The 26,363-nt window shown below is 30.2% G+C and overlaps 1 protein-coding gene across 2 annotated transcripts in view; it reads left to right on the forward strand.

Moving 5' to 3' along the window:
- Positions 1-26,363, forward strand: part of LOC122717746 (bifunctional heparan sulfate N-deacetylase/N-sulfotransferase) — a 193,235-nt gene that overhangs the window by 58,849 nt on the left and 108,023 nt on the right. For both annotated transcript variants that reach the window (XM_043942118.1, XM_043942117.1), the window contains exon 2: positions 18,595-20,235. In XM_043942118.1, the coding sequence (XP_043798053.1) occupies positions 20,063-20,235 (173 nt within the window). In that variant the 5' untranslated portion in view covers positions 18,595-20,062. The remainder of the gene's footprint in view (positions 1-18,594; positions 20,236-26,363) is intronic.

Genomic DNA, 26,363 nt, shown 5'->3' on the forward strand with positions numbered 1-26,363 from the left:
TCTCGTTGCAAGTTTATATTATAAAGTCTACAGTTTGTTTCTAGCTCAATTATATTAGTCATCGTTTACACAGTCTTCCTTCATTTCTGTGTTATTAACATAAGAATAAAAAACTGTTTGTTGAATATAAATTACACAATGTCCCTGAGACGTTTAAAGATATCGTTCAAACAACACATTCATCATCTTTATTCTTTTGAAAGTTTGTTATAATTATGCATGTGTGTAATTATAAGTTGTTTTTTTACTTGTGTCTATGTGAAATTAATTTATATAAGATAATAATATTTTTTAGACTACTCTTTGCTACTTTATAATCTTGTTCCAGATATCTTTGATCATTTCAGTGTTAAATCTTATTTTAGAAATTCATAGTTAAGATGAAGCTTCATATTATCGTAGATGAAGAAAATAATTGTGAAAAGAAACTTTATTTAATTTATAAGGAAATTAAACATCTCAAGCATAAAAATCAATTTTTATCTATATTATTTGGAAAAAGTTTTTAAAATTTAATCAAAACTTTTCTTATGAAAAAGAATTTAACTTCTTTTTAAAAAATTAAAAATTATCTTAATTTTAAATGATTATTTAATTAAAATTCACCTATAAACCTATCTGAAAAAGTAGAAAAATGAAATTGTTAAAATTATTAATTAATTATGAGATAATTGTAATTTATGATTATATTTTCTGTTTCCATGCTATTATTAAATATAATGTATTAATTGAAACTTTTATTTCATATATTTTTATATAACTTTTTCTTTTTTAAAAATGGAAAAACGTTCTAATTAAACAAAATTTATAAAGAACATTATTACTTTTAAAAAATTAAAGTTGTAATGGCATGTAGATTGCCTAGAAATCTGAATTAGAGCAGATAGATCAGATGTTAAATTTTCATTTGGGAAATAATAATTAATTTTCTTGATGATGACAAAAAATATATTCTTAAATTTATATTTTTAAGTTATTTGACTGCTCTATTTGATTTATTCTTGGATAAGCAAAAAATATCATTTCGCTATTGTATCATGTATCCTTCAATAATATCAATTCAAAAAATATTCCTAATTTTTTCATTTTACTTTGAATCTGTTCAAAAGCATATTAATTGAGTCTTTTAGAGCTTATTAGTTGGAATTCTCAGAATTTTTATTAATCGAAATAATTTTAAAAACCGAACATTTATGATAAATTTAAAACAAAGTTAATTTAAAGATTAAAAATTCAACGAATAATTTTTATTTATAAAAGTTAACAATTTTATTCAATCCCTGTGAGAAAGTTTCCACCGCAACTAAAGTGATTCTACTTATATGTATATAACTCCACTTCTCGAAATTCCGTCAAACTATTCACAAATTCAAGCCATTTACCACGAAGCTCAAAAAAAGGCTGTCAACTCTTTTTCACACATTGAATCCCTAGTTGGTCGTTCAAGTTCTAAAGATGAATTTATATTTTTTTCATTTTTGAATGTTCATGGCAGATGACTTTTCTGACGAATATGAAAGATGAAAGTTGAAATATTCGTTCAATGATCGAATTTAATTAATTAATTCACAAAATATCAGTTGGTGTAAATCGTTTTTTTTATATCGTTTACATTTAATTAAGATAAACCCAATTCTTTATAGATTATATTTTTTTGCCGCTATTATTTATTTCCTGATAATTTCAGATTATTTCGATGATACTTATAATTTGAATATACCTTTAAAATTGTTTTCATATATTCATCTTTCCAAGAAAGTAACATTTTCAAACTTTACTAATACAATTACATGGCAAAATTGCATAATAGCCGATTGTTCATTCGTTGTTACACAAGTTTAGACCATTGCCGCTTCGTCACGAATGAATCATCCATTCCATTCATCGAAAGTGGAACTTGGCTCTATTTTATTCATTGGTCGCATTGAATGTTCGCATTGAATGAAGTGCAAACGAAAACAATCTTTGCACCTTTCACTGTGAACGAATCATCATTCGGGATCGCGACAGCGACGACGAAACCTAAATCCGTTAGAGCAAAAAACAACCGCGAGATGGCGCGAGTTGTGGAGGTCTCGAGACAGATAGCGTGAAATAGCCGCGAATTATCCACGCGTGTTTGCGCTCATTCGAGCGATTAACGGTGCGCACGCGGGTAGTTAGGGCAGGAGCGCCCTCTCGACTTAATGACGACGTTGAACGACGTCTTTGAACCCACTCTGCCGCAACTTCGCGGCGTATCCGCGCGCGTATAACTGGTCGTGAGTCGCCGTAATTGCGGATAACACTCGTGGAAAAACTCGTGGAGGAGCGTTTAAGGGAGAGACGGCGGCGGGGCCGTAGGTTCCTCTTCGTCGAAGGCCTCGAGTGTCTTCCCCGCGAGTCGTCGAGGATCTCGGTGTTGGCAGGAAATTTCGAGACTATACAAGCGGCAGGCTTATATGTCGGGCTTTCACCCACGTGACACAACCCGATGTTTAATTAACGAGACGAGAAATGGAGCGACGTGGTGTAAATAGGATTAGAAAAGCGGCGTTAGAACGCGCGGAATTTCCACTCGATGCGGAAGAATCGATTTTATTTTGATCATAGGTATTTTTATATTGGTTCCCGCTCTTTTATTTTGGTTTATGGCGTTAATTGAACGTGGGTTTGTTTGAATATTGAGTGTGGTAAATAAATAATAGGAGAAATTTTATTGAATCTGTGCGGTTCTACATTTTCCTTGGGCAAAAAAATTAGGATTTTTAATATTTTTCAAATTTTCAGCATGATATTTATACAACGATTTTTATTGATTAAATCTATTATTTTTATTAATTATTAATACATATACTTTATTTTTATTAATTACTATACAGATGTTATATTACCTATATTAATATTTTGAATTATATAGAAATATTTAAAAAAAAAAATAAATGGAAGAAAAAAGATGAATTTTTTGCATTTAATGCGATAATTAAAACAAATTTTTAAAATTTACAATAGCGTATATATATTTATAATAATAGCTGCTGAATTTAACAATTTATTACATGATAAAATTTAACGATTAAAAAGTGCCACTAGCAATTTACAAAAATTCGTTAAATACATTAACTTTATAAAAGATATTTTCGACAAATCGAAGAAAGTTACGAAGCTTTTAAAAATTCGAAATATTATAAAATTTCGTTCGTTATTTTGCCTTCAATCTTTTAGCTTTCCTTCACCTATCATTTATTCTTTAAACTTTATTAGATAATAAATCGCTGAATTTGTTTTGATAGCCGCTATGAATTTTAAAATTAAATATAAATATTATTAAAAAAAATCATGTCATAACCATCATTATAAATTTTAAAAATTTGTTCTAATTATTATATTGCGCATCGAATATAATAAAATTTTTTCTTTTTTTTATTTTTTTCTAAAATGTATCACTTGAGAAAAATGTTGGAAATAAATAGCATGAACATCCTGTATACATGTACATTGCTTTGATTACAATATATATCTTTTCCGGCTCGCTTTGTTATGCACTGTTTTATCACATCTTTTATTTTTGAATAGTTCTATCAAATCAGAATTTTTTTCTTTAATGATTTGTATACGAGTATTTTAATCTCCAAACATGGATCCATAATGGGAGAGTTATTTAGCCATAATAAATATAATAAAAAGTAGCAAGATATTACATATATCAATTATTCAGATATATATGTGAAATACATTAATGATTAATAAAGGCTTTTAAATTTCACTAAAAATTATTGAAAATTATGCGCAGATTTTTTTGATTATATGTTGAACGAAATTCGACTTTATTATTTCATTTTTTAATATCATGAAATATATTTTCTTTTTCAATATTAAGATTAAATTAATAAATTTTTTATTTCGCGATATATTGCTATAATACGTTTTTATTTCATTATGTATTAATCGAATCCATAGTGTACTTCTTCATAATCACAAATTGCTACTATAAACAGTCGTACCATAACCCACACGATATAGATCTTGCGAGTGTACATCTCTTATCTACAATAGTCTATTATACGTAATACTCCATTAAAATCGATGCGGAGCATTTCTCCAACACCGAAATCCCCCGATAACTTCAATTCATACCCCACTGTACAATTAAAAACACGACGAAAATAGATTGAAATAATGCGAAATTCGAAGATGAAATATTTAAAAAAAATTGTTCGCTCGAAGAATTCGAAAGATCGCAGTTTGTGTCGCATTAATTCATCGAATCTCCATCGTACTCCATTCATTCTTCTTATCCTCTTTCCTCGCCCAGCTTCTCCGGAATTATGGAAAAACTATTCGTTTTCGCGACAGGCTTATTTACAATCCACAAGCTTATTTACAATCTCCCGATGCCTGGTCTCGTTTTCTTTCGGCGGCGCGCTCCCGTGGCACGCTTATCACGAATGGATTTTCATATTATTACTTCCTCCGGCGTGGCAGCCACTTGGAATACGAGTTTATTTGCACGGGATTCCGCCAAGAACTTCCCACCGTTATTTTTCTTCCTTTCCTCTTTCTCCTTAATTTTTTCTTACCCTCTTATGGCGATTGAAACTTCGCCATAATACAGAACCTGGGAAGGAGGGGGGTCTACGTAGCACGATTTCACTTTTGATAAAAATTCAATCTCTTTTCGTTTTACTTTCATAAAGAATCATTTTTTTTTTTTTTTTTTTTTTTTTAATATCAATCGATATTACAAGTCGAATTTACAATTATCGCGTTTGCGAGAATTTGAATTGTAAATTTGCCAGATTGAATTATTTTTTTGTAATAGAATTTATACGGTATAAATCAATAATTTCGGCACAATGCATAAAATCTCTTCAAATCTCTTGTATTTGATGAAATCTTTCGTAATTGTATTTGATAATTAATAATATTTAATATAATTAATAATAATTAAGTTTATTATGAATTGATCTCGATGAAGCCCCAGTTGTAATATTCTTGTTATATTATTATAAATAATGATTCGTGTCATGTTTAATATAATATTAATTTTCATTCTCTATTTTACACGATATATATCATTAATATTTAAATACATACATAATATTATTTCTGCATATTGTATATAATATGCTACTATTGTACTCACTCTAATAATACAACTGTTACGTTACGTCACACGTTCTATTTTATTTTATTCTATGCTTCTTTGCATTTTTATTTTATTTATTCTTATTCCATTTTTATTTTTAATTCTATTTTATATAGATACGTTTGCAGAGTGTTAATTATATTTGAGAAACATCTTTGAAAAATCAATTCTTAAGATCAAAATAAACGCAAAAGATTTACAAAAATATTGCTTGAAATTTATTTATCAAGCAAGCTATTCAAATTTGCGTTAGATGCAGCGAGACTAAAATAGAGCGAGAGATGTGACAGAGATAAAATGAAACAGCTCTCTTTTCTTCAATTACTATATCAACAAGACTGCGGATTTTTATGCAATTAAAACAAGCTCAAATATTTAACTAATATATAAAAAATGTATTATTTAAAATATATGTAGTATTTGTCAGTAATTTTATTTATAAATGTTTACATAAAATTTATATTATAATATTTTATAAAAATAGTTTTCTCATAGTTTCTAAAATAAATTTCTATTGTTTATTTGAAAGAAAAAATTTATAATACTTTCCTATATATAAAGCATCATATAATGGTATCATATTGATACCTTTTCCTATAGATAAATCTTTTAATCTTATTTTTTTAATAATATGTTGTAACCAGAACACGATTATTCATCATTTCATTCAGAATTAAATATTACATACAAATAAAATTAATTTTTTAATTTTTTTAATAAAAAAAAAATATTATAAAAATATATATATGTATATTATATTTATGTTTAAAATATATGTAATATGAAAAATATGTATTTGCATAAAAATCCAGTCTTTTTCTATCACGGCTCGATGATTTTTTAATATTTTGGATATTTGCAATCGTTTGTGTTATATAATTATTTGAAGAATGCAATTTTGATTCCTCAGTGATGTATATAATGTTTTGTTGAATCGCCTTGCTTTTGCTTTATGACAAAGAAGGACATGTTAATTTTTAAAATTTATGTTTCGTTGTCTTTTTTGATACTGTGTTGTAAAATATCTTTAAATTTTCAATTAATATACAAAAATTTGAAATCCTAGATTCATTCTTTGATTCGCATCCCTTGCTTATTATTCACATGATGAACAATTATCTTTTGCTTCTTTGATTCAATTTTTATTATATCATTATATTATTTCTTCTGAAATTGTCTGACATCATTCAATTTTTTGAGATAAATTCCGTATTTAGAAAAATTTTGCTTGCAATCACTTTATATGAATACGAATATGAATTTATAATCAAAAAAATTATAAAAATTGAAATAAATTTTATATTATAGACAACTATTTCAGAATATTTAGTTTCGCTTTGGTTATATGATTATATGGCTATTTCTTATGAAAATTTGAAAATTTTATGAAATCATATTTCACAAAATTAATGATCATTGCGATTGTGTAGTTATTTTTAAATGTTCTTGATGTAAAAAAAACATTTGTATTTTACATATTTTTTTGAAAACTTTCACTATTGCAAATTTACATAGAATAATTTTATTAACAAAATCTGCAATAAAATTTAAAAACAAAAAATTCAAAAAAAATTCAAAAAATGAAAAAAAACATATTTTGATTTGTTGTTTATATATGTAAATTATTATAATTATAAATTAATATTTAATTAAAAAAATTAATAAAAAATTTAAAAAATTCAAAACTTTTAATATATTGTATAAAAAAATTTTTTTTATATTGTCTATCTCCCAAGATAGAATTGATTTTATCCCTTCAAAGTAAATATCAATCGATAAAAAAAATAAGTACATTTTTCAAATATTTTTTTGAAAATTACTTCTCCTATAAATTTTAACAAAATCAGTTTGTGCCATTTTAATAAATTTCTTCGCACATGAAATTGACTAACAATCTGAATGATAAACTGAATGATACTGCACAGTGACTAATTGTTGTACTGATATGAACTAATATTGAGACTGAACATTACTACCATGAACTCTGTTCGAAAATGTGTATGTTACATACTGAACGCCTTTAAAATAGCCGTTAGAAAAAACGAGGTCGATGAACTGGTGGACGATGAATGTTTATACGATACATATGATGAGAAAAAACATCGATCCAAAATATAAATATATAAGAAATTTTGTATATAATTGTATATAATTGTATATAATAGAAAATAACGGTCTAATATTTCGACATATCTTGACTGACATCATGGCTTATATTTCTTATTTTTTTCATTACTTTTAACGTTTACCATTAATATAAAATCTATAAAATATCCCATTTCGATTCGAAATATTACTTAATAAATAAAAGCCTCGAATTACATATATTATATACTCAATTTCCTTATTTATTTTAATTAGATTTATTTCTAGAATCAATTCTTCAAAGATGTCTCACGAATATATTAACATTCTGTATATGAAAATTGATTTCAAATGATCGATAAGATTTCTACGAAAATTCATAAAATATCAATTGGTATTTCAGTTCCAATCTATTCCTATACATTCAAAACTAAATATAGAAGACAAATATAGATATTCAATCAGACGAATGAAAGTTCATCAATAAAATCATCAATAAAATCGTATTTTGACTTGAAAAATATTTCGACGTAATAATTCGTTGCTTAAAACGATAAGATAAGACTTGCTCAACGGTGAAACGAAAATTTTCTGTTAAGTTAATTAAGCCGGACAAATACATCCGCCGGCAGATATTTTCATTACCGGGATAAAGCGGAAGCATACATTACACGTAGAACACGACAGTGAGATTATCCCGGATAATTACGGACATTATGAAGTTCCGTATTACCGTGGAATTGTAGATTATTGCGTGGCGTCAGGATAAACGTGCATCAGCTGGAAGACGGCTGGTGTAATGTGGAATATTCGAATACAATTAGAGAGTCGATAGGGGATGGTTATGAAAATGGCGGCCTCCTCCGTAACGATAGCGATTCAATTTCTTCCCGTTGGAACGACGCAACTTGGAACTTTTTTCACGTAAAAAGGAAATTCCTTGGACGAGATTTATCGCGAATTTCTCCTTCTAATTTAAGTTTCTTTCAAACGTGTGCCGCATGTGAACAACGGAATGGACTTTTCGTTTGTGTCTAATTTTGAAATGGTTTCCTTGTTCGAAGAATATTTGAAAAATTGAATGCCGAAGTGATTGAAGTGAAATTTAGAAATGGAATATTCTTAAATACATAGTATAAATACATACATTTATCATAATAATTGATCATAAGATTTATAATAATCATAGAATTAGAAAAAAATTAGAAAAAATTTTTAGCTGTTATAATATTTTATAATAAAGCGTTATCGTTTCATATAATTGAATTAAATTCTAAAAACTATAAATATGAAATCTCTATTTGTCTCCCCTAAATAAAAACAATCTCAAGTATCAAACATCTCCGTAATCCCAACTCGATTCATCGCGTTAGTAAAATTTACTAAAGAATTTTTGCTTCTTTATTTTGCTTAAAAAAATTCGCAAAAAAATTCCATAAGCAGTCATACTTTTATATTGGACCGAAATTCTCAATTTCCAGAAAATTCCATTACTATAAGCAATCATACTTTTATATTGGGCTTAGACACTGAAACTCCCAATTTCCAGAAATTTTTCGTAGTTGCGTTAAACGGCGAAATGATGAAACAATCATCTAAAGCATCTAGATTTTTTATTAATAATTTAATCATCTTTTTAAAAAATTAGTTAAAGAAAAAAATATCTTAAAAATTCTTTAAAATTTGTTACAATAATTCCCAATTTATATGAATTATTTTTTAAGGAGACATATATTTAGTTATTTGACTCCCATTTATTCTAATATAATTATATTATCATATACAGAATGATCAGAATTATTTAACTTGGAAACAACGTTATTAATCATTTCGCAAAGAAAGAGTAAATATTACGAAAAGGGATCGTGAAGAAAAATTATAAAACAACGATCTATTAAATTTTATATAACGGGAGTAATGAAAATTTCGAGTTCATTTCAACTCAAATCCACAAAAAATACTTTCGAATTCTCGTAAATCAGAGAAAGTCTCGCGTATAAGGATTTAAATTTCACACGGGAAAGGGTTGACAATCGTAAAGAGGCGTTACCGCGACGCCGATAAAACGCCGCGGCTATCAGTCTCGGCATGTCCATCCGTCCTTCCGTAGGACGGCGTCGAAATGACGATGGCCGGTGACAGATCAGTAGTTCCGGTTGCGGCTGCGAAAAATATGGCGATGAAATTCCGGCCGACCGCAAATGCACCAGTTCCGAAATTGCGATGTAAACGCAGGGGTGCGGGCGATAGGGGATGTGTGCTTGGCGATAAACGAGGATAATGAACGCACGTTGCACGGCCTGTTCGCGGGTTTATTAAAAAACTTTGGTTCCCCGTGTACGTTCGACTCTTTCGTTGTTAACGGACATGCTACTTTCTTTTATTTCTTTTTTTTTTTTTATTTTAATTTTTATCTTGGTTTTAATAGGAATTGACGGAGGGATGATTTCTTTTTTTATTAATAAGTTTATTAAATTATTAATAAGTTTATAAAAAATTTTTGTATATAAAAATGTTCGAATATAAAAATATAAAATATATTTAGAATAGTAAATGTTTCATAGATATTTATATATAGAATTGATATTTATATATAGAAAGATTATATATATATATAGAATACATAGATAGAATTGATAATGAGATGATTTTTCTTTATTAGATCAAGAAATTTTTATATTTTCGAATGTGTATAATGTGTATGAAAACGTAGATAATATTTAGTAAATATAAAGTACTAGAGTAAAATATTATACTTTTTATAATTTTTTATTTAGGAGATAAGAGGAGATAATTTTTTTAATTACATTTATGGAAATATTAATTTGCATAATCATTTTGCAAATGTTATGCATAGAATCATTCTTGTGGAAACTAAGATTTTCTTAAGTAATTTAATTTGAATAAATTTGATTAATTGTTAGATAATTGTTGCTCGGTAAAGAAATATTAATTTATACATAATAAATTTTTTTCATTTTTCTGTTTATTGTGTCAATTTTCTTGTGTGTAATGTTAATTATAGTTATTACAGTAATTCGTTGATATGATAAAATGTAATTAAAATCAGAATTCTATAATACGCAGGATTTGATTAATAGGAATCCTGATGATTTTCATCCAATCAACCACACAAATGATAATTATAATTTAACGTATTATTTTTTCTTAATTTTTGAAATTTCGTGTTAAGTTGATTATTCTATATTGGAAAATTATATCATTATAGAAATAATGATGAATAAACAGTCAGACAATCTGTACATAATTTTCAAAAATTGAAATAATTAATCCCTTTGATAGATTTAAATTTCCATAATAAACTAAAATCAGATTACAAAATATGATTCAAATAGGTAGAAAGGAAACTTAAATGATTACAAAAAAGATTTGTTTTAATAAAAAATATAAATGAAATTTTGTTTCAATTTAATCTTATATATCAAATTATATTTCACCAAAAATAATAAAAAAGAAAAAAGTAACTAACAAAGAAAATAATTGAATCCATGATTGTTTTATTAAATCGAAAGCATTCTATTAATTTGATTTCTAATTTTAATTCTATTATCTTGTATCAAATTGTAGAGGATTTGTAGAAGAAATCGAAGAAGAATTGTATCAAATTCTGCAACTAGAAATTGTAATAACTATTCAAAGTGAAATGACATGTTACAAAACAAAAGATTATAAAAATTAATAATGCTCATTGTCAGTTCTCAAATATTACTTACCAACTCTATATTCGATTATTGCAAAAAAATTGCACATATATTTTTCTCCACAAATTTTAAATTAAAAACTTATTTCGTTTAATCATCTGCACTATGCTTTTCTATATAGAAAACTCTTCTCTATCGCAAACGCACATGCTAAATATATGAAATTTCAATGTCGAGAATTTTATTTTGCGATTAAATTTCGTCTAAAAGTAGAATTGCTTCATTATTTCAGAAAAGGAAATATTAGATATTCCGCTTATTTGCGATTTCAAAGTCCAATGATATTTAAGTGCATGAAAAATTTTTAATCGACACTCGAGAATTTGCACAAACGTATTCAAGATAAAAGGAATAAAAAAAAAAGCTGCACGAAAAAAATTCTCTCTTGCATCAGCACAAAAAGTCATACTTTGTCAATTTTATATCTATTCGTTGATATATGCATAAATTGGAATAGGCATCCAATAAAAACTCTTAATTATTAATTCATGATTTTATAATATTCGTGATTAATATAATATTATATTTGATTAAAAGTAACTTTTGCTATTATATTTTTAATTTCTAAAATTATTGTAATTTCAAATTAATTTTTCTTTTTTTCGTTTTAATTCATACTCTTAAATTATTTCAATTTCGAAAAAAATTTCATCTGCATTTATCTGAATTCATAGAATATACAATGTATAATATGTAAGATTAACGAATCGAGCAAATGATGAGATACACTTATAATTAGAAATTGAATATTACGTTTAAAATTGCTACAACTCATAGTACTTTCTAATAATACTATTCTTCGAAGTTGAAACGACTAATTATAAAACTATGATTCTTGTAAGATTCTCAATCGTTGTTCATATCGCATTTTTAAAGATTCGTATTCACATTTAATCACAGTCTCAAATCCCTCGTGGTTCTTGCACTTCCTCACGCATGTTCTGGGAATCATTATCTCAGATTAAACATCCGTTCTCATTCTCTTCATTCATTCGATCTCTAATCATCGTCAATCACCACGTTTAATCTATTCGTATCTATAAGTCCCTCTAGATATATAGACTAAATAAATCGTGATTTATAAATCAAATTTTTATTCTTTTCAAAATCAAATTAATTTATACAATCTAATATTTAATATTATAGTATCGTATGATTTATGCAAATTTATTCATTATTTATTCGGAATAAACTTGATCTTGATAATTTTAGAATATGTCGTAGAAGATTTTGAACTTTTTCCTTTGCATTTTATTGTTGCTCATTTTGAATTTTCGAAATATTTGTAAAAAAAGATTTATATTATTATTATACATAGAATTTTTCTTATACATGATTGTGTATATGTAAATTTATTCTTCGATGTATATAAATACATCGAGTGGCATTCAAAAAAATAAGACGAAAAACTTTTTTCATAAAATCTATAAAATACAAATATTGGATTTAATAGATTTTTTTTTTTTTTACTAATTTATCATTATATGTTTTAATTGAATATTAAAAGATGGTAAATCGTTTACATACACACGTATACATAATATATGAGAAAAATTCTTTGGTATAATTCTTTTTTTGCTAATAAAAATAGAAAATTAACCCGAGTAGTTATAACATGCAAAAGAAAGAAATTGATTTCTACAACATATTCAAAAATCATCGACATCGATAAGGATCTCCTTATTCCAAATTATAAATATAAATTATCATTTATCTCCAATGTAGTCAATAATTATTTAATAGAGCAAAATTTATAATTTCTTGCATCTCGATCTATCTTTTTTTCCCTTTCCTAACTATTTTTCGCCGAGTAAACGATTTCATCGTCCTATTAATCGATTATCTTTCCATTCGATCGAGAACAAACGATTCCTTGGAAAAAAGAAAAAAAAGAAAGAAAAGAAAGAGAGATATCTTTTTTTATAACGATGAAATTGAACGCGTCGAAAGAACGAATCTCATCGTGTCATTATCACCCCTGAGCACGATTATCAGCCTTGAAATATCATCGATTAACGCGAGACGTGACGTCTCCGTGATTCGCGAGCTTTGAGATCCGATTTCAAATTAATTTTTTTCCACCGATTCGACAGCCACGTTTAACGGGCTACCAATCACGGGAGAACTTTCGCCATTAAAATCTCCTTTGAAATTCTGCGTCCACGGCCAACACGTGAGTTATAGCCGTTTCGAAGCGGGCAATTGTCGCTGCGCTCCATCGCGATATACGTTTCGGTCCTCTCGAACACGGTTCCAGACCACGGTTCCAGGGGGTGAGTTTGCTGAATTATATCGAAGGTAAAAGTTTGTTGTAAGTGGAAAACAGCCCGGTCAATTTTTTACGAGCACGCCGCGATATCTCCTTATTCCATCTGGTCGGTTCCTTGCAAGATACCGCTGTGCATTTCGAAGAGTGGGTGATGGATGTTGGATCAGAAGTGGAGGAAATTTGATACAAAGTGTTTGAATGTTTCAAGTGCTGTGGTACTTGTTCGCAATTGGTTATTTTGGAAACGTAGTGAAGAGGTGTTGCTTTTATCAAGGTAGGTGTTACGAATTTTTAGGAGCTGTTATTTTTCAGAGGGTTGATGTTATTTTTTGTAATTCAGACACTTGACAGTTTCATGTTATTTTTTGGATGTTGTTGTTCCAATTAAGAATATTATCATAGGAGAATAAGTGTTATTGTTATATATTATTTTTTTGTTTCGTATAATGAAAAAATTTTTTGTTGCAATTAGTATATCTATCGAAGTTTACTTTACTTAAAAATTAAATCGTTAAAAATGGGATATAATATTTTTAATTAGATACGTATTTATTTCTTAGATTATAGATTCTTATACGTTAGAATGAGATTAAATATTTCCAGCAGAAAATTAATCTTACAATTAATTAAATTCACACGACTCATCTCTTCGCGTACAATTTCATCTCTAAAACGGAAAAGTTTTCATTTCACCTAACGTACGTATAACAACAAATCCCTTCTATTATTCATTAAAATAAAATCCAAGCTACGACAAGATCCGCCCAAACCCAATGTACCTCTCTAAAAAAAGTATCTCTAAAAAAAAAAAAACTCTTTTTTCTTCCAATCCAGACATCGCAATCTGCCCTCCAATTAAATTTCAAAACCTCTGTTTACCGAAACTACAACAAATTTTCCTCCTTCCTTCCTAGTTCGAGAAATACTCGTGCAAAATATTTGTTCCTTGAGACTTACCGATCCAGAGATCCCGGGATTTTTGCAGTTTCCGTACGTGCGCGTAAACCAATCCGCTTCGGACGTCGGACGTGTCGGGACTGTGTTATATTATAACGTGGGGGCGCGAGAGGCGGAACGTATAACAGAAACGGTGGATTTAATTTCACGCGTCTATCGCGTGTGCTGCAAACGAATTGCACGTCGAAATGGGCGCCATTTTCCTCCCTTCCCCGCTCCTGGGCACACCTGAAGGAAGCATTTATAATCCGGGGATCATCCCTTGCTTGACACGTTCCGAGGGGAAACTGAAACGTGTCGATTGATGATTCGTGGATTGAGGCGTGGTTGAATGACATAAGTGGAGTTTGACAAGCATTTTTTTTTTTTTGTGATTTTTCTTCTTCGTCGGGGAAAGAGGGGAAAAAGAAAGGAAACGAGTCATGTTTTTCCAATAGTTTCCAGTAATTTATTGAAGATATAGAATTTATAGAAGATTTTATTATTTTATTTATTTATTGTTTATTTGTTTAATAATCGTATGGATTAACGATTGGTATAAATTGTATATTAAAATAATAATTAAAATTTAAATTATGCAAAATCTAAATATAAATATAATATATTCGTGGGATACTTTTGAAGAGTCGATTTTAAAGGCCAAAACAAACGCAAAAGTGGGAATAAAAATAAAAATATCGATTATTTTTTTAAATTAATTCGAGTCGAAATTCGTATTAGATTAAATAGAAACAGAATAAGATGAATGCATCTTTGTTACTATCACGCAAACTTCAATTTCTTATTAGAATTTAATAAATAAGTATACATTTTTTATATTTCTTTCGGTCTTTAGAATCGATTTTTCAAAAACTATATTAACACGGCGTATATTTTTATTATGTTTCTTAATAGAAATTAATGTTAAAAGAACTTAAATTAATATGTTTTCTTAACATTTTCTCATTAATTAATATATAATTGCAATATTATTACTATATATTATTGCAATATTATTATGTAACATTTTGTTATATATTTAGAAGGATCCAATTAGAGATATTATTTCATTAGTAGGTAAATTTAACAAATGGTCTCCTTACGCAAGAAATAGCTCCTACGTGGAGAAATTTCTAAAGGGATGTCCTCTGGGGAGGTGTTGATTTCAGAGCTCTTTGTTTCGCGTCGAAAGGAACGGAAAGACCTGGCCGCACGGTGAGAAATAACGGTGACAGTGGGAAATCGTTCGGAAATACTGTTTCCCGGATCCTCGTGTCCTCGTGGAATCTGTTCGAAAAAAAATCGTCCTACCTTTCTTATACGTCGAAACAACGATATATTGCGACCAGATACAAAACCCTATTTCATAATCAATTATAAAATTTATTTACAACTTCTTGAATACATTAACAACTATTTTAAAATAAATTTTTCTGCTAGAAAAATAATGATCCTCTCAAATCAAAAATTCTTAAATATCCTTAAAAGTATACTATTTCATATATTCTCAGTATATCAAACAAATATCCAACATTTCAAGAAATCCAAACCTCACTCATCATCTCAAACCTGATCCGATTCTTTCCTCTGAAATCTTTAAAGAAAGAAGAAAAATTTCATCGAGATAATAAAAATTCCAAATAATATACATACATATATATATATATACACATACACACATGTATATTTCGTTATCTGAATTATTCATCGTGTCGCGGGTAATCCCATATACCCCTCGAAACGTACGAGGCCGAGCGGTGCTTAATTCAAGAGACACGTTTTGGCTCCCCGAGTGGGTCGTTAGTCGGATGCATCACGTGCGCGGATTTAAAGGGCGGATCCGCACACGTAGGTGCATCGAGTGGGTTAGATCGCGCGCCGTGGCGCAGAGGAGGGGGAGACGGAAAGAGGGAAAGAGGGAAAGAGGGCCGCTCGATCGCCGCGAAATGATTACGCGAGCTCCCCTGATTATTCCTCCGAATGGAGCCATCTTTCTTCCGGCATGGAGGCAGCTCAACCGAGGGAGGTCGAACCGAAAAGGGTGGAAGGCGAGAACGTTCGTTTGTCTGGCTCGAGAGCGGAATCGCGCAGATCCAATTTCATCGGAGGGAGAGGGGCCCGTCCGTTCGTCGGCTCGTTCGTCCTTCCACAAGCATATTTACAGGCGCCTCGATGCACTCCAATGGCGTTTTAATCTGGCAAATGCATTCTGCGCACTTTGGCCCGCGGGCCTCTCTCTCTCTCTCTCTCTCTCTCTCTCTCTCTCTCTCTCTCTATCCGTTACCTACCTCCCTTGCGTTCGCCGTTGATTCGCTCGTTTCTTCTCTTTCTCTGTCTTTTTGGCGGAAGCCGGTTGATGGAGCGAACTTTTTCTATCGAGAGCAACCAGGTCTCGTCAAAGTCGATCCGTTTCAAGTCAAAAAACCGAATTTTTTTTTTTTTGGAAATGAATCGTTGTTCCACTGAATTTTTTCCGGTATATATATATATATTTTTTTTTTTTGCTTTTTTTTGCTAATATATCGATAAAGATTATTTAATAAAATAATCTTTTGAAAAGAGATGGTTTATTTTTGGTTTATTTAGATTGTTTGTAGATAAACGTTGTTCAGAATTTTTGGCGATCTAGAAATATTTAGAATTTTGGCAACAGTTATTTATTATATATATGTATAATATAATATATTTTTTAATTATTGTGAGAAAAGATTCCTGAAAACATGTGTGTGCCGATTCAAAATCAGTAACAGGAAATGATCCATCATCATATGAATTTTCCTCCTGGACAATTCCTTTCTGTGATACAATGACGAAGTAGTGATATTTCAATATTAACAATAAACAATTCTTCTATATGTAAGATTATAGAGAGAATTTCGATAAAATCAATCTCTTGAGAGAAGAAATTTCGCCGATAAAAAAAAATCATCATGAGAGTGTTATAAAAAATAGAAATTTTAATTTTATTTTTAAATTATGTAGCAATAGAATCGAAATAAGAAGAAAATTCTAAAAATAAAAAAAGCACGAACAAAAACTTTTAGCAGGAATAAATAGCAGATCTTATCTCTTCTTCTCCTTTTTTTCAAACATCCATCCTTTTTTCACCCATCCACCGTGAAGATCGCATAATTAAATCTCCCGTTCGTTTCTAAGATTCCCAACAACAAGATTTCTTCCTCATCTTGTTTATAAGAAGCGTCAGTTCTATTCGTGAGTTGAAAAAATGTTAAGTCACTTCTCTGGAGACACGTGAAAACTGAGTGAAAATAACTGGAAGGACGATATTCTTCTCGGGGAAATCTTGATCTACCTCTCCACCCTCTTCCACCCTTTCCCCCCACCACTTTCTATTCCCCTCATTCCTCTATCTTTCTCCGGATCATTTTCAATTTATTTCTTCGCTCCTTCTTTTTCCTTTCTTTCCTTATTTCTTCCAACATTTTTTTTTGTCTCTTTTTTTCCATCCTCCGTAGGAAAGTTGAAGGGAATATACTCTTTGAAACGATACAGATAGAGTAGGACCCCCAGGACAAAGATCTCTCTGGGGGTAGTTGATTAATGGATTCTTTTCTGCGACCGATGTACGAACGACGGGAAAAAATTAAAGAGGATAAGGAGAGGGGGGGAACGATGGTTGAAATTGCAACGCTATTCCACACGAAACACTTCGATCGATTAATTGGAATTGTCAAGCGTCGTGAATCATTCGTTCTCGTTGTTTAATCGTTTTTTGATAGTAATCTCGGAGTTACCACTAACTGAACGATCGTTTGATTATGTATATATATATAGGATTTATATATATGATTTTTGCATCTTATTTCAGCTGTTCAGTTTATTATCGACTCTGGAAACGAGTCACTAAACGCTGATGCGTCAGTTATTCGAAATCCTATTTCTTTCATAGTACATCTTAGATATATATATCGCGCAAGTTATTGGAATTCTTTTATGAGATTCTTAGAACTCATAGTTGAATGAGGACAATGATCATATTGGGGTGTTTTAGTTTTATCTTGAGGAATTACACGTTGCTTGAGGAATTGAATCTCTCTCATAAAACTAGGATTACTTTTTTTTTTTTGTAGAGAATTAAAATTAAATTCAAAATTGAAAGTGTGTAATATAAACTTACACGTTATCCAAGTAAGCAATCCATATTTTTTTACGTATATTCAAATTATATTATTTATTTGAAAAAAGATTATAATTCGTTATAATCAGTTTTTCATTTTACTTAATCTTAAATTAAACAAAAATATCTTGCAAATATCTTCAACATCTACCCTTACCCTTATTTTCCTCTTATACTTCTTTCACGAGATCGAGACCTCTCAATCGATCCTCTTCCCCTCCTCCTCCCCTTCCCTCTTCCCCCAAGCAAGAAACAAAATCGTCCCGTTTGTTCTTCATTGGTCGTTCAATGGACATTCCACTGTTGACTGTTGCAGACTCGTGAAACAAGGGGAACCAACGACGCTGCACGAGATCGATAAAGGCGATAGGGTAACGTTCGAAAATCGTTCCGGCCGGGAAGCATCGTAGCTTTCCATCGTCCCTAATTGACAGGTAGAAAGAGGAGGAGGGGCGTGTTGTGCAGCAGCCTCTCCGCGGAGGAGAGAGCAGGAAGAAAAGAAAAGACGACGCGCACGACACACGTTAAGAACATCGTGGAGAAAAGCTAGACAAGGACGAAAGGGAGAAGAAGAAGAAGAAGAAGAAGAGAGGACACGAAATTTACGAGTGAACCGGGTTTACTTGCTTGTCTAGGAGGCAAACACGCCGGGTATATCTTGAGCCAGTCGTGTGCCGTAACAAATGACGGCGCCGTAAAATCAGCTAACCGTGGAACGGAACCGGAAGTGGAGGCCGGATTTTCGCGAAAGTTTCAACGGCGCCTGATAAAAAATTCCCCTCCGAGTTGACTTTGGACTTGAGTTTTCCAAAAAAAATTCGCAACATCCAGCGTCCATCTTGAACCGAAGACTCTTCGTCCTTGAAAATTATTACCTTTCTTTTCCACGATATAGTCGCGATATGGTCTCGAACAAACAATACCGGGAGAAATATTCGTCCATATTTATCGATTAAAGGAGAGAATGTCGAGGATCCGGGGCACCGATCGCTGAGAAAAAAGAAGGAAGTGAAATCCGTCGAGGGGGGAGAGGTTGGGCCAAATGGGTTAAAAATCGGATCGCGATGGACGGCGCGACCCCGTGCTGCTCGCAAAATGGTGATCGTGCTGCCGTCGTGGAAACGCAACAAGTGGCGATCTTAATTCTAAGTTATCATCGATGTTTTCGAAAGGACGGGCCGGATTCGACGATCCAGGATCCGCCGTTTTCGATCTGAGCTTCGAGTTGACCTGACCCTCGAGCCATCATCAACCCTCTAAAGTGACAAGAGAAATATCGAATTCGAGGATTTTTATTCGTATCTTTAGTCGTTCAGCAAAAATTCCGTTTTATCGAGACGCTGGGATTAATTCTCTCTCCTTCTCTCTCTCTCCTCTCTCCTCTCTGCGTGATAGAAAAATCCAAGTATCGAAGGAAATTTTCAATTAATTCCTGTGTTTGGGAAAGAATACTCGATCCCGAGATTATTTCGAGTAGGGGAGATCGAGGTTAGATTGCTTCTCTATTAATCTTCGACGAGAAGGTTTTGATCGAGGTTGAAGAGGAGTCTCGAAGGCAGATTCGATATCCTCTCGATATTCAAGGGAAAGAGAGTGGACGAGTATGAGCAGCGTCGATGCCCGGCGAAGCAAGAGAGGGTATCCTTGTTCCGGAAGTGAGGGACGATTGTCGCCCCGAGCGCGACGCTATACGAGGTGATTCGAGGTACGTTTCCACGGGGCAGGGAGGAACAATCCGGAGATAATCTGAGAGACAACAGGACAGTACCTCGTCGAATGAGACGATGGTGATGAAGATTTCCGCGGTCGAGGCTGGCGTTCCTTTACTAAGCGCCGTCGGTCCGCGCTGCGTCGTCAAGCAGGCCACGGTGAAACGATGCGTCGCGGCGCTGCTTCTCGTCTCCGTCGCCAGTATATTTTATTACACGCATTATATCATCAGCAGCCCGCTGTCCAGGTGAGTGAAATGAATTCTGGGACGGTATATATTTTTCTGGATAAGTAAAGTAAAAGTTTCCATTTTTTTAAATGGAAATGGAGCGAGTTTGTTCGGGACGTGTTTGTTAAATTAAGATATTTTTCATTATATATTTTGGTTATGTGTGCAGTGATACGCTTAAAAGATAATGGAGAATTAAATTTAGGAAAATTTTTTACTCTTAAATTTTGTAAATTATGAATAAAAGTATGATTGTATACACCTATATATTTTTGTGTCATATCATCGTATCGTTTCGTGTTACTGGGCGATAGATCTAGCGTTAGGGCAAGTTTTAACGAGATTTTTAGAAATAAAGTATGATTTATTAGTCTGGCGGATAATGAATTACCGATTGTCGAGTTGATTATTATTAATAATAATGCTTTTTTTCTTTTTTTTTTAGATTCTTCTTTTTATTTTTTATTAGATCTGTTATTAATTATACGAAAATTCTCTTTTTATTTATTTTTTTATCATTTTTTTGTCTGGCTAAATTAAAAAATGCAGGGAAATATATTCTTCACTTCAAATATTATTATTTAATAAAATACGTAACTTAAAATAAAATTTTTCCAATATATGCTCATTCACGTGTATTAAAAGGTATTGAGAGGTAGTTCGATGAATTGAAATTCATTTCTGAACTGGAAAAACATCGGTATGACTGTAGTAATTAAATCTCTCGAAAGATTTATTAATACAAGAGAATTTTTTTTTTTTAAAAATAAGTTAATAAGTTTTAAACATTTTTTCGTGATGAAAATGAATTAATTGTAATAAATATTTTTCAGTTAAAGAATTATAAAAAATTAATTATTTTTATAACTTTTAATTTTATAAAAGTTGATGAAAAAATTATTATTGAGGAAATGGAAAAAAATATGAAATTTTTTAGAAAATTAAAAAAATATTAATTTTAGTTGATTCGATAAGCAAAATTAACAAGACACAGAATTATTGGAAATTTTAAAAAATATTTCTGTTTTATATAAAAGAAATTACGCTTTAATAAATTAGTAATATCAAAATCTATTCCAGTAATCAAATTTTCACAGTTTCACAGGAAGGGAAATATAACATTGAATTAATAGATTATTATTGTTCACAAAAGAAATAATTTCATTAAAATCATCTCGGTTTGTTCGATTAATATTATATAAATCAAATGTCAAATTTATGAACTTCCATATATTTGCAATACAATTTTAAAAATGAATCTCTATTAAATTTATGTTAAAACTCAAAATGTATACGTATTTTTAAAAAAGTATCAATTTTTCTATAAAATATTATTTAATTGAAGAATAAAAAAAAATAACGATCATTCTCGAAATAGGATTAATTTTATAACATGAAAAGAAACGAATTTTATGAACTCGAGAAAAGATTTTAGACACGAAGTACGATGAATAACAAATATGATTGATTCAGCGATAAAATTTTCTGACCACAAACGATAAATAATATTTGCCACGCACGAAACGAGTTATTACGCGCTATGTATGAGAAACGTGACAGAGTCTCTAAATGTCCAGGAACGATTTATTCCCCTGATACGAAATCGAAAATCTCGGGTGACGATCGGCCGATTGCGACTCTTTGAAGTCGTTGCGTGCTTGTTATCTTAATAGAAATAATTTTGAATTAAATTTAAAATTGCATGTAATTCTTGTTTTTGATCGATAGAATTGGATTTAAAGAATGAACGAAACGCAGGTGATATTACGTTTTATTAAATATAAGAATATCATGATATTCGATGTATTCTTTAATGTGTTATTAAGATCACTACCTTGAGCCGTGTTGTAAAGATTTTATTGGTATTCATTAAAAAGTTACCAACAAAAACGTTTCTTCGAAACAGTTTAAATTAGGTTAAATCAGATTAGTTTTAATCAGGTTCGTCGCTACAGACAATTGATAGTCTGTTGTCTCGTGATAATCTGATTAAAAAAACTAGCCCAAATCTAATACAAACCATTTAATCGACTCACATTTAAACGAATTTTTATTTAATTTAAGTTCGAAGCGAGATTAAACTTAAAATTAAATTAATTAATGTCAAAGTGAAATTTAATTTCTGGTTTCGTGATTTATATTGAGCTTAGATTAATAACTTTTTAATAAAACTACAATTGCCAAGTAAAATCTTTACTCTTTCGATGATCTTACAACGTATTAAAAAAATCATCGAGATCAGAAATATTTTATAAACATTTACCAAACAAATTTTATAATTTCTCTAAAAGATGCATATTATCAACATTTCTTTTTTCTTATGAATCTCTATATTCATCGTATATATAGCTGTCAATTCTAAAATAAAAATTGATTTCAATACTTTATCAGGTAAAAGAAAAATTTAAAAAATCGCCAATATCCTTCCGCATATTCGAAATATCTTTCCATTAATCTCCCCAAAAATCTGCCTTTCAAACCATCCGCTCTGTACTCCTATTACCTGGAATGAATCTTCCCCTTAAACGTTTCCCAAAATCCTCGCCCTGTTCATCCTCAATTTTCCTCAATCTTGGCAACGATCGCCTCAGTTCTTGGACTCGTCCGACTAGTTGCAGGGTTAATTCGGGAAGACGAATAACCCCACGGGCCAAACGTTCGCCTCGGCTCGATATGGACCCAATCTAGGTTCAGATAACCCGAAGGCAACGGCCCAGTGATTACATCTCCCTCATAGAGCGTGCGAAAGTGAGAGCATTCTGGAAATTCGGCGTTATATTTCGACGCGGGGGCGCAATTACGTAACGCCAAATTGTTGCTGGCAGTTGCTCGACTGCGCGGTTTCCTTCGGGCTCCTGTATCTTATTAATTTAAATATAAATTATTAATTGCGCGGCAATATAGCGCGCGCCAAAATTTTTCTGCCCTTAAGTTAACTTAACCGTATCACTCTTCATGAGATCCTGCGATAGTTGGATCTTAGAATTTTTGTATCGATGTATTTTTAATGAATGTTTTTTTGAACAATATACAATTAAGTGAAATAGAATCGAGGTCAAGGAGAAGTCAAAATATTTTAGTATTTTAATATAAGAGAAAATATTATCTGAATATTTAAATTGCTTGCATTTATTTTATTATGTCGTTTAATTTGTATTTCATTTTATTCACGCAATGCTTTATTTATGTTTCTCTTTGAATTTGAAAATTTATTCCTCTTAAGCAACAAATAATGGATATATAATTTTGTGAATTATTTATGATGAAATGAATTGTTATATAGAAAATTATATACAAATTTATGAATTATTCTCGAGAACTTGTAATGATGAATACACTAGATGAATTGAAAATATTTGTCAAAAATAATAATAAACAATTTGTTAAAAATTATCTAATCGTACATTGAGTTCTCTAACAAATTTAAAAAAAGAAATAGTAGAATTCGAAGAGAAAAATTTTGAAAAAATTGCAAATCTAAAAGATACGCACTATTATTAAAAGAATATAATCGTTCGATTTAATTTAATTTTAATCAAATAATCGATCGAGTAATCGATATCCTTAGATACGCGATTGATCAGACCTTGGACTGATCCTAGACAGGTGGGTGAACAGCTTTTCGGTTAATTGATATAGTGCTTTACCTCGACACGGATCAATCTTAATAGATAACCTATGACCGTTCTGCAAGCAATTGTAGGTTCGCAGTAAACCATCGTCAATCACGAAACCTAATACTCTCGCGTGGACATTGACATGTAATTTCGCATCGACGTGGCCAGAACCACGAATCTGTCTGTATTGCCTTCGAGCCCGCGCCCACCCTTGAGCTTTGCAATATTCCAAATCACGCTCGCTCGAAATCCCCGATTTGCCAGGCTTAGATATTCCAGAAACCCTTACATGTATAGGCTGCCAATTAACGCAATTCCGATATTTAAGTTAAAAGGTAAATAACAGTGCCGTGACAAGTATTACTCGGATTCATGTTTGGAAAAGTGAGTGATTGCAATACGTATCTTCTAGAGAATTTCGTCTCGAGGATTCGGTTATTTGTGATTTGAAAAAATTTAAATGATTTTGTGGATGATTTTTTTAAAGATCGGTGCGATGAATTTTTTTTCGATTAGAAAACTTGTTTTAAATTTCGCGCCTTATATTATCATCCCTTCTGAGAGAAGGTATTTAAGTTTTTCATTTTGTGCAAAGTAAATAGATTTTGTAATGGAGTATCTTTATGCGTGTCGATATGAAAAGGAATTCTGAGGAAGAAAATTTCTTCTTTGAGCTAACTTAGGCGATAAATGGAAAAAATTAATTCTGAAATTGATGCAAATAGACAATTGAGGCTAAACAGAAATGCAAACATTCGTGAAGATAAGTTTCCTCGAAAATACCAATAGATTCATTTAAGCTATTATAGATCATCAAAGAATAATACTTTTTTAATTTGTTTTCCAATTTTCTGCGATTTCTTTACAAACAGACGTATTCATATTTCTCTGTTGATATTTATTAAAGAATCGCTTATCTTCCATAATGAAATGTATATAATAAATAAAATAATAAATAAAACTGATGAATAAAACAGAAATATATTATATACTAGTTCATTATCACTTTAATTCAATATATTTCTCTGTCCACAACGTATCCAATCGAATCCAAAGGATCGATATCACGTTTAAATATACAAGATCGAAAATCTTTGTACAATACGATTTGCATTAAGAAGAGAGAAGTGCATTCTCGGTCATGGGACGCGAAATGCGGCCGGATGTTTGTCGCACGTTCAATCAACTCCAATTCAATCTTCTCTTCTCGGCCAGTCCCTTACATCGGCGCTAAGCCATAATCGTCATCCTTTCTTTTGCACCGTATCTTTTTCTGCCGAGGCTATTATTAAAATCAATTCACCGTGACATCGATATTTTCGGTATATTTTAAACAGACTCGTTCAATTTTGCCTGATATTCAAGATTTGGGCATGTTAAGTTTTGTAAGAATGAATTTTAACTTTTAATGAACTTGGATTAACTTTTTTTAAAGATCAAACAAATTAAATTTTTTTTAATGTTAGAAAAATTAGTTTACTAAATAAAAAATTTAAAAAAATTGTTGTAAAAAAATTTTAAGCATTTTATTTAAATAGGTTATATGTGTATTTCATTGAAATCAGTTGATGCATAAAAAAAATTATAGATATGGAAAGATGTAAAAATTTTTAAAAATTTATTACAATTATAATGCGAAAATTGCGTGAAGAATTGCGAATTTGAGTATTTTTTATTATTTCATAACAACGTTAACTGATTTTGATGAAATTTTATGAATGTATATATAACTTATTTAGATCTACAAAAGATATGTTTTTTTATACACTCAGATAAAAAAGTTAAAAATAATTTTATTTTGACTTTTATTTCGCGACTCTGACCAGTAATAATTTAAAAAAAAATTTTTACACATTGCTTAATGAACCAATCATCCTGTCAAAAAAAATAAAAAATTGTTTACTCCAATTTTGAAAAAAGTTATTACATTTTGAAGGATATATTTCAAATATTATTAACTATTGATAGATGATAGATCACGAGATTTTTATATTGAGATTTGAATGAAATTCAAAGTCTATAATCTATGCAAGAATGAACTTATAGCATGGAGTATCTTTATAGCTTTTCAATAAAATAAAGAATAAAATATGAATTTAATGATATTAATAAAAGATAAAGTAACGTGTAATAATAAATATATATGTATAAAATGAAAAATAGATACAATAGTAAAGTGTTTTTATTTTAATTTAATAAGAAATAATAAGGAATTGAATAAAATGAAATTTAAAATATTACACGTTATTATAAAAATTCAACGTAGAAAAGTTTCGTTATAATATCAAATCAGCGAAATATTAAACCAAACAACTCTCATGCATTGGAATTCGCTTATCGAAGCATACGTAATTCGAGAAATATCCGTGACGAACTAAGAAAAATTATTAAATCGAATCAGCTTTCAACTATGAATCATAATCATGCGTCATTTCTATCTTTTTATACTTTACATCAAAAAATCGTTAAAAAAAAATATTACACACGACGATTTTATTCCAAGTTTTTTTTTTTTTTTTGAAATGATAA

This window comes from Apis laboriosa, unplaced genomic scaffold, assembly GCF_014066325.1.
Source record: "Apis laboriosa isolate Shangri-la unplaced genomic scaffold, ASM1406632v1 scaffold58_cov148, whole genome shotgun sequence".
NCBI classification, from domain to species: domain Eukaryota; kingdom Metazoa; phylum Arthropoda; class Insecta; order Hymenoptera; family Apidae; genus Apis; species Apis laboriosa.